We start from the raw sequence: 10,743 nt of genomic DNA, 5'->3' as shown, positions 1-10,743 counted from the left end.
TTATTATTATTATTATTATTATTATTATTATTATTATTATTATTATTATTATTATTATTATTATTATTATTATTATTATTATGTTGTTGTTGTTGTTGACTAACCTGCATAAATAAAGGTTGCATGAAAAAATGTTGATGACATTTTAGTTTAGTGGTATATGATACAACCAGAGGGGGCGGTGTTGCAACACTCATCTGAAAAATTTCACCGAAGAAGAAAATTACCCGGAAGTCTGATTTGTTTAGTTATTGTCGGGCGGGAAAACATGTATTTTTGGTGTTGTTAATTCAAGATAACAGCTTTTAAAACATTTGTTACAATCTACATTTGGTCTTAATTCTACCGGTTAGACCGAACACAAAGTTTGTATCCAGTTTTATATGACCTAATCTTAACCAGCGGAAACTCCCAGTTGGACCCAGTTGAGCTCGAAGCAGGTATTTTCTTTAACCTCTATCTATAAATGTGTGTGCAATAGCCGTGGTTTCATGCAGCTATTTATTTTTTTACGAAGTATTGACGAGACCAACTTGACATTTGTGTAAACGAAGACATACAGAACAAAAATAGAGCAAAACTAGTTCTTACAGTCTAAAAAAGTTAAATCTGGTCCTCTGGACATTAAAAAAACAGCAAAACAACAACAACAACAAAATGTGGACATTCAAAAAAAAAAAAAAAGCAAAACAACAACAACAAAATGTGGACATTCAAAAAAAAAACCAAAGCAAAACAACAACAAAATGTAGAAATGTAGGTCCAGAGGACCAGATTTAACTTTTTTAGATTTTTCTACCTGGATTATTGAGCATGCATCAGGATAGTTCTTACTGTATTGTTAAAAATATTTGGCATAAGGGCAACATTTATTCTTCCCTGTAGTAAAGTGCATTTTTTCACTGTGAAAACTGTTCAGCTGAGTTTTATTTGATGAGCATCTGCGGAGTCTGACAAACTACAAACTGCATTGTCTTCATATTTTCCAGTTATAACTCTTGTGTGAGGAAATTATCTTTTTTTATTGGAGATCAATCAATTACAATATTTGATCTTTATGAGAAACTGAATCACATTTATCTTCTACTGCTTGTTTGACATGTGAAAATTATATATTTATAATATTTTTTCTATTTCCAATATAGTTCTGGTTGTGCATACTGGCATTGTAAATATCTGTGACTAAATCCCAATTGGAAAACTTTTGCAAAGGGATTTTATTGTGTTACAGCATGAGTCTGTTTTGCCCATGGGCATTTTTTTATTTATTTTAGTGTAGTAAAGGTGTTTTTGATCAAATATACAGTATAATATGAATGGTTTTCAGGAGCTGCTGCTTCTTTAAAAACAAGTATTGCATATTTTTTTCTTTCACCAGGTAGCTTGATTATGCCATCTAAACACCAAGATCCAGCCCCGTCCTTCTCCCCAGTCCTCTTCATGACTGTGGATGCTGAGCCCATGAAGTTTTTTTTGCGACCAGGTCCTGTCAAACAAAAGCTCCAGCCTCTCATCACAGCTGGAGGAGGGGAGATGTGCAGGGTTCAGCAGCCAGGAGTCATCCTGCTGATTGATCCTCAGGAAAAGTGCTCTGTTCCTGAATCTTCTTCTCATTGGTAGGTGACAGAATGAAATGCTAATGACTAAGATTAACATTTACATTAATATAATTTGTTTAGTAAGGAAGACGTAATGGCATAACTAACTTAGCTTGATATGTCTGAGAGGACACTCTCAAATGTACAGCTGAAAGAAGAAGGAACAGAAGCAACAGAAATATACAGGGCATTTTATATTTTTTGCAGAGAAACCCTGTTTGTGCATGCTCATTTGTTTATGGCTCTTTTTTTTATGTTGGCTGTTTTTATCGTTTACTAGGTTTGTGTCCACCCAGTACATCTATGACTGCATTGAGAAGGAGGAACAGCTGAATTTAGAAGATTATAGGTTCAATCCTGAAGTGGTCCAGAGACACTCTCCCAGACTCAACAGTAGCAAAGAAATTGCTGCTGGACTCTCAGGAGGTATAATTTAAACAACTAAATTTGCACTTTTTGAAAGTCACAGTCCTGAATCACCACATGAGCTGCTCATTTCATTCTGCATCTTTATTCTTCCGTTTGCTTCTACATGTTTTTATATCTTTTGTGACAGAAAACAACTTCTGATCTGCAACCTACATGCATAAATTATTCATGTTCAAAGCAATACCACAATGGATCTGTTTTGTTTTTCACACATACACAATGCACTTGAATTTCCCCACTGAGGGATAAATGAAGGCTCTATTCCTTCTATTCTATTTAGTTATACATGTCTAAAAGGAATTTTTTTTTTTAACATATGCAGCCAAATAATAAAATATACTTACAAAAACCTAAACTTTGTGGTAGTATATTATATAAGCCTTTCCACTCATGTATTCACATTTACTCTTTCTTTAATTATTATTAGGCAGGCTTGCCTACACCTCTAAAGACGATGCTGCCATTTTGGATTTTGTCAGCACGCAGAAGAAAAGGACTGGGGGTAACCAACTTTGGCAAGAGATGGAGAAACAGCATGTGACCAGTCACAGCTGGCAGTCGATGAAGTCCCGATATAAAAACCTACTGGCAACAAAACAACCAGTGATTGTGGAGAAAAAGACAGACAAGGTAAGAAACCATTATGAGGTTGTGTATTATTTTTAATGTAATTTTTCTAACAAACACTCATTTACAACTTTTCTATTGATTGGCTTATATGCATTATATGGTGGTGCCAGCTGATATTGAGAGAGAAGTGGGGAACATTTTGGACAGACCATCAGTCCATTGTACAACTGAAGTCCTAACACTACACATGTAAACTCCCTCTAAAGACCAGCTCAGACTAGACAGCTCTCGTAACATTCATGGATTTGCTTTGTAGTAGGAAATTAAAGCCCATTTAATGTTGATGTGGCCTTACAAGCTTGTTAAAGTGCTCTTGGGCAAACACTAGTCTCCCTTTGCCTCCAACATGCTTGTGTGTGAGAGAGCACTGCATACTCTATAAAGTGAAATTATAGTAGCACGTTTTGTCAGGGTGTGTGAAGATGTGTATAAGAAACACATAAAGCACATAATGAACATTGATATAAAAGCACATAAGTACTGATCTTTATCCGTTTCCTACAAAGACATCCACACAGAAAACCCTCTTACTGTGAAACGACAAAAATTACCACAACTGCTATTTTTTGTGGGATTTCTGTTGTTAAATAGAAACTATTGTATTAATGTTATTCAAACAAAGTAGACACCAGAGTGTAATACAGTGTTCAACTACAGTAGTCCCTCGTTTATTGCGGGGGATCAGTACCCTGAAGTCCCGTGATAAGTGAAAAACCATGAAGCAGAAATAGTAGTACAAGTAGTAAGTAGTAGTTTTAGTATTTATATAAATATATATTAAGGCATTTTAAATCCTTCCCACACTCTTGCAATATTCTAAACAATGTTTCTAAATTCTAAATGCTCTAAAAGAGCACAGAACATCATGATTTCCCTCTCTGTGCCTTCACCACCTGCAAGCGCTCTTGGCCACACCAACTTCTCCGCTCTGCACACAGATCAGCTGTTCAGCTGCAGGGGGAAGTTTAAGCCTCCAGTATACTCCTGCGTACGTCCGTTCACACGTACATATGCGCGGACTGTACACAGAGGGTTCAGACTTTGTACTCGAGCGTACACCCTGAGCAGCTGCAGAGCAGCTTCACAGATAAAGGGTGTTTACCTTCGGGACAAATTGAGGTCGCCGATTGGTCATTTCCTGACACGCCTACTGGATTGATTGACAGGTCAGAAAAAATAAACAAGCGCTGGCAGCCTCAGCCACAGCGGTGTTCTGTGGTCATATGTTGTTAATGAAAAGATCTAAAAAAAAAAAAAAAAAAAAAACGGAGTGCTAGCTCTGCAGCCCACACATCAGACCAGCCCACCAGGAAATCTCCAGACCCTCCCGCAGCCACGCTGGACCTGAGTTTAGTGGCAAAAAAACAAAAGAAAAGGCCAGATCAGAGATGAAGAAGGGGAATTTAATACATTTGTGTCGCAAACAAAACAGTCCGTCGCTGAGCAGTTTATTGTGCGACACCACGTACGCGTATGCGGTCGTAAAAATTGAGCTTTGCGCGGACATGCCCTGGGGGGTACGCTCGTACCTCCGCGCACGTACGTGCGTACCTCTGCGTATGGACGTACGCGGGAGTATACTGGGGGCTTTATCCTGCAGTAAGGGCTGCACAAAGGCTCTGGAGGTGCTAAATAATTTTAAATAATTTATTTTAAATAGAAGTTCCATGTCGATCGTGCGGCTCATCCATCAAGCAATCTATTGTGTGTCATGTCCAATCTTATTTTGAAAAACTGATAGTGCGAGTCCGTGATAAACGAACCGCGAAGTTGCAAGGGACTACTGTATAGCTAAAATAAAGTAATAAATTAGGAGAAGAATTATTTGCTACATCTGATGTCCTGAGTTGTTCAGAAAGCTCTTTAATTATCAGCTGCTGAAAACCTGCAGTGTGATCAATACGATAACTTTGTTATCGCTGTTCCCTAAAAATTACAAACTGAAGAGATCTTACCAGGGTGTAAAGGAATTCTCACTGCTTTAACTCAAAACTATGAACTCAAATGCCTGTTTGAAAAATCTGTGTTGTATTAAGTGAAATCAGTGACATGTATTTGTCATTGAATGCCAAAGGGATCTTAAAATTGGCTAAGGGAGGAACTGCTACCACTAGATGGTGCCAGTTTTAAAGAATGACATAATTTCACAATATGTTTCCATTTTTCACAACTTACTTTGTGCTTTATGTGGATGTAAAAATTCAGCTCTGAAAAATGTCCACATTGTTAACAGCCCGTTATATTTCTGCTTTTAGGAGTCAGCAAATCAAGAGTGTGATGTTGAAAAATCATCTTGTGAAGCAGATGCTGCTCCTGCTCAGACACATTCAGCAGATTCCAACCCAACACAGGTGCAGAAGCATGCTTAATTCAAAGTTTGCCTTCTGTGAACAAAGGATATATTTTAAAGACGTGGCGTTTGTATGTGATTTCATAATGAATTCAGTTCAGGTGAACTGAACAGAACTGATTTGGTGTCTCCACAGATTGTTCTTAAGTCTGTACCTGCAGGATGCTCACCTATAATTGAAGATGCTCAGACAGCTGGCCTTATTGGAGGGGAAGAGAAAAAGGATCAAGAGTCAGACGAACAAGCAGACAAAAATTTGCAATCAAAAACTGTAGAAGTTGAACCATCTCACTCCTCACACACTGAGAGTGAAAGCCTACAGACAAGTATCCAACTCGGAACAGCTGAGATCACAGAACCAGGAAGAGATGGATCTGAAAAAAACATCTCTCCACAGAAACAAAGTTTGCCTGGAAACTCCCCTTTAATTCAGGCTAAGTCCACCCCCAAAAAAACTTCTTCACAAAAACTCTTTGAAAACCTGAACGACTTCCCCAAACCAGAACAACCACAGCGACGATTAACTCGCAGGAAGCTTGAGGTTGAGACATTGTCCCTCGAGATATACGGAAAAAAACTCAGATCATTCTCAAGTGGCACTGAGCAGTCCCCATCATCCACACAGGTCTCGAAGAAAACTAAATCACCAGTGAAGTCTGTTCATCATGACGTGTCACCTGAACAACCACCTCCAAAAAGAGCCAGAGGAAAGACGATGGCAGCAGAAGCAGAGAGTCCGCCGGAGCAGAGTGGACATGATACCAACGCTAAAGCAATACAAGCTGGTTTGTCATAGATATACTAGTGAAAAATATTTTCCACTACAGATACTTCAATAAATGCTCCATCAGGCTGGTTAATATGTCTTCTCCCTTTTTTTTTTTTTTTTTTTCAAGATGAGTCTAATTCAGCACCACAAAAAATGGAGAAGAAGAAAGAGAAAAGGCAGCTGGGTATTCTTGAACTGGCAACGAAGGAGTTTGAAGATGAATCTGAGGTAAGATCGCTAATAATTCTTTCAGAATCTATACTTTTAATCATGATAAGGTAACTTGTACCATATTAAACTACTAATAATAAGGTTATTTTTAAAAGAATGCTGTACCATTTAGTTTTAAATTACTTCTCTTAAAAAGTGAGAATCTGTAGTAGGCCTGTTGCGATAAACAATAAATCAATTAATCACATGATAAATGAAAATTATCAACCTCATTTTCATTTATTGGCTTATCGTTTCTTCGTGTCTCTCTTTCAACTGAAGACATTGGATGACAAAAGGCTCAACGCCGGTGATCCTCACTGAGCCCTCCCTTTCCTTTTTCTTTTTAAAATCCAATGTAACCATCCAAAATCGTGTTTTGGATCGTTAAAAGCAGCTAAGCTGAGAAGCTAAGCTACGAGCTAAGCTAACATGCCAAACTCGTGGAAAAACCTCCGTCTTGTCGAAGCTCCAAAATTCATGGTTGAAACTTGTGCCTTCGTGTAAAAAGTTGTTTTTCCTCTGCACAAAGAAACTGAGAACTTGTTTAGTGATTTTATTATTAAAAGCTTTGTGTGAAAAATGCTATGCTAACCAACCACACCAAGCATCTGAGATTTTGAGAAGTGAATAAAAGGAAGGAGAAACAGCTCATGTCATGTCAAGGGGCCTCCCTCCTATTTTTCTTAAAGAGACACGCTGCTCGCTCCCTCACTATCCATTCTTTGTTCAAACAGTCTTATACTGCCATCTGGTGGTCGAAAAAAGGTTCTACACTCAAAATTAACAAACATTTCTTCTTAAATTTGACTAAGATTACTAATTATTGTCAAATTTCAAACAATATTATCATTTATCGCAATAATTTCTGAGATAATTAATCACCCAGCAAAATTTGTTATTGTGACAGACCTAGTCTGTAGTGCAGTGACAATAAATAAAGATGGTCTTTTTGAATATACAATATGTTTCTCTTGGAAAAAGGTCTGTAAGCTATTTGCTGCTTTAATCTGTACATTTTTGCATGTTTTTTTTGTTTTTTTTACCATTCTCTGATCCTAAATTTTTTAATTGCTTTTATTCAAATTCTTCCAAGTTTTCACTGTTACATGTCCGTTCCGTGTATACCGGTACCTGTACATACGTTGTACAACAGTGTTAAATAACCAAATTTAATATTTTTATGTCATAGTGTGATGAAGATGAAGCTCCAGAGCTCCAACACTGTTCTGAAACAGCAGCTGCGTTGACAGAATCTCAACCAAAACTTTCAGCCACAACTGGAGAACCTACTTCTGCACAATCTAACCCTGAAACTGGACCGGGCCCACAGGAGAACCTGCCAGAGTCTCAGGCCTTGAGTGACAACTGTATACCAGACAAAGACTTCCCCAACGCTGCACCCGCCATGTTAGCTGGTTCTGAGCCTGTCGCTGCGACCTCAAAGGCCCACCTGTTTATATTTGACAATGAATCTCAGGAAGAAGACTCTCAGTCTGTTTTTGTGGATTGTTTGGCCGCTCCATCCAACCCACAGCCCACAGTGGACAAAGATGCTGCATTTTCTCTGACTCAGTCACAGTTAGAGGAAGACAAGCAGCGAATCAGAGATCTAATGAACCAGACAAACCAGGTGAGCGCTGCAGGTTTGGAGCTGTGCTTTCATTGTTTTGTTGTAACGTATTTTTAGTAACTTGTTCATGTTGATTTTGTTTCCTAACTGCTCTTAATTAGTTTTACTATGACTGAATATTTCTGTCAAGAAACTAAATCAGACAGTAATGGTAGAAACACTGACAATGTGTTGTTTTTCCTTTCTATCTGTCCGTATCACATGAATATACAGAATGTGTTTGTTTTTTCTTTAGGACTTGGTTAGTGTGACCAAAGCCTTGTTAAAGACCAGTGGAGACTTCTCTGCTGCTCTGGACCTGCTCTTGAATCCTTCCCTTGTATCCGCACCAATTTGGAATCGCTGTGACGACAGTCTTTTGCTCTCATCAGATCCTGCTGTTCATCAGAAGCTGCAGGACAAATACGGTGAGGAGAGCGTGGCCAAGAGAATCGTGTTTCTTGAGGTAGAAGGGTGAAAGTAGTACCGATGGAAAAGTGGAAAATTTGTACAAACATCTTTTCATCCTTGCTATTAACGTCCTGGTGAAGAATCTGCTCTGTTGTTTAGTAGCTTTTAATATTTCCTCACCCACTCATTTTTAGAATGTTCTGACAGTTTAAAACCAAAACTATTGTTTGTTGTTCTTTGAGCTTCAAACATCCTTGATGCTTCTACTTACTAAAGTGAGTTTTTTTTTTTTTAAAAGAGCGGTAAACTTGAAATTTAGAGCAAGATGAACTTTTAAAAGTTTTATTAAATATATCTTTATATAGGAGTTGTTTGTGTCTGCATTTTTCATATACTAAAACATTTGCATGTGTTTTGACATAAAAATACTTTGCATGTTTTTCAATTTGTTTTTATTTCAATAAATTTCATAATAAACAGTACCATTTAATACAATTTTTTTTTTTTTTTTTTTTTTTTTTTTACTTTTTGGTTGAAAAAAAAAAAAAATAACCGTGTGGCAAATCAGTGATATGTTATTACTGTTGTTGCTTTCTAGAAAGGAGGAGGAGTTCAAGTATCTCGGGGTTTTGTTCACAAGTGAGGGAAGAATGGAGCGTGAGATTGACAGATGGATTGGTGCAGCATCTGCAGTATTGCAGACTCTGTGTCGGTCCGTTGTGGTGAAGAGCGAGCTGAGCTGTAAGGCAAACTGTCTGTTTACTGGTCAGTCTGCGTTCCTGCCCTCACCTATGGTCGCAAGCTCTGAGTAGTGACAGAAAGAATGAGATCGCAGGTACAGACGGTTAAAATGAGTTCTCTGCAGAGTAGCTGGACTCTCCCATCGGTTACTCGTGAGAGACTCAGAGTAGAACCGCTCCTCCTCCACATCGAGAGGAGCCAGTTGAGGTGGTTTGGGCATCTGGTAAGTATACTACCTGAGCACCTCCCTATGGAGGTGCTTTGAGCATGTCTGACTGGGAGGAGACCCCGGTGAAGACCCAGGACACGCTGGAGAGACTGTCTCGGTTGGCCTGGGAACGCCTTGGAATTGTCCCAGAAGAACTGGACATGGTGGCTGTGGAAAGAGATGTCTGGGCCTCCCTGCTCAAGCTGCTGCCCCCGCGACCCGACTTTGGAACAAGCGGAAGATGATGATTGGATGGATTTCTAGAAATAACTGCATTTCAGAAGGAAATAAAATAAAAATGTTATTAAATCAACGGCCTGGGGCTACGACAGTGACACAGACTTGTAACTCTGAGGCTGCAGGTTTGAAACGGGGCATCCAGCATAAAACGATTACCAAATGTTTCATACAAGTTTGCTAGCTAGGGAGCAGCTGGGGATAAACAAAATGAAAGGCCTGCCATTTCTTAATTGAATGCATGTTGCCTGCCACATTTCATGCCAGAGTTTTAGATCAAGTTGTGTACACAGTTTCATTCCACCTCATGTACCATGGACATGTGATGAAAATGACAATAAAAAATCTTGAACTAAGATCATCTTATGTTGAAAAATGACTGATTTATAAGTATTTTGGTGAAAACTTGAAAATACTATTGTAATATGAAGTAATATGTGTGTAAGTTAAGGTTGTAAAGCTATGGAGGCCATTTTAAATTATGTTAAGTCTTAAAGTTAGTTGTAAATGTACCCCCAAGTATTTTCTGAGTTTAACTGAAATTCATCTTGTGAGTCATAAGATATTTTGCTAACACAAAAACAGGGTTAACTATAAATGCCATGGTTTTAAGCAGATGTCACAGAATGTGTTGCACTTGGTGTGTAGGTGATGCTTAACTACTGCCACGTCAGATTTTTATGCTCAGTGTCTGTAAAATGTTTAGTTACAGTTCAGTGATTTGTGAGATATTTTAACTATACGAACAGTCGCTCAAAAAAAAAAACCTACATTATTGCTCTGCTTTTGCCTTCAGCTGCAGATGTTAAAAATGTACAAGAAAGGAAAAAATAATAGTAAGACAAGATAACATTTTAACCAGTCTACCATTTTATTTAATTTTACCCCCAAATCAGTTGAGTACATGTAAAACCAAGACTGCCCAACACCAACTTAAATACATTGTATAAATAGTTTTAACACGAGTGATGATAATAAAATACAAAACTAAGAAAGAGGGAAAAAAACTTAAATCAAAAGAGATAAAACAGCCACTTTAAAACAAAATGATGCTACCTGTGAGGCACATCAAGAACAATAAAGTAGTTTCTCATCGAGTTAAGCAGCTTTTCACCAAAAAGTGTTATAGTCATAAAATTATAAGATACAATGGGGAAAAAAATGCAGATTGTGTTAAACAAATGGACAAAACAAACACAAACCTACAATCCCTCCCATGTGTCAAAGATTTAAAAAATAACCCTGCCCATATAAACCCCCATTTTAAACAAGACACATTCACATCCATTAGGATCTAGTTTACATACATGTCCATCACGCACCATAAGTTGGTCAGGTTGAGATTTTAGTAAAGCAACAGAAGGTAACCACACACTTCCTGCATTTTAACAGCTAAATGTTATTTTGCACAAGTTTTTATTTTGAGTCTTTAGAGGGTTCCTCAAATTACCGGTAGTCTACATTCAACAAACTGAGCGGCTAAAACATTTTTGGTACCACTTTACAATACGGCTCCCCTTATTGATGGCTAATAAACAGTTTATAGAT

At 37.9% G+C, this 10,743-nt stretch overlaps 1 protein-coding gene across 1 annotated transcript; it reads left to right on the top strand.

The window, feature by feature from the left end:
- The first annotated feature begins 1,257 nt into the window (after positions 1-1,257).
- On the top strand, positions 1,258-8,091 carry LOC119411832 (telomeric repeat binding factor 2, interacting protein). The gene is made up of 8 exons (XM_037678775.1): positions 1,258-1,616; positions 1,879-2,024; positions 2,455-2,678; positions 4,913-5,008; positions 5,144-5,792; positions 5,904-6,004; positions 7,179-7,619; positions 7,855-8,091. The coding sequence occupies exons 1-8, from the start codon at positions 1,390-1,392 to the stop codon at positions 8,074-8,076; spliced, it is 2,106 nt and encodes a 701-aa protein (XP_037534703.1). The 5' UTR covers positions 1,258-1,389; the 3' UTR covers positions 8,077-8,091.
- Positions 8,092-10,743: the final 2,652 nt, after the last annotated feature.

Source organism: Nematolebias whitei, chromosome 7 (assembly GCF_014905685.2).
Source record: "Nematolebias whitei isolate Nwh7 chromosome 7, NemWhi1, whole genome shotgun sequence".
NCBI classification, from domain to species: Eukaryota; Metazoa; Chordata; class Actinopteri; order Cyprinodontiformes; family Rivulidae; genus Nematolebias; species Nematolebias whitei.
This window is presented reverse-complemented; position numbering and strand designations above follow the sequence as displayed.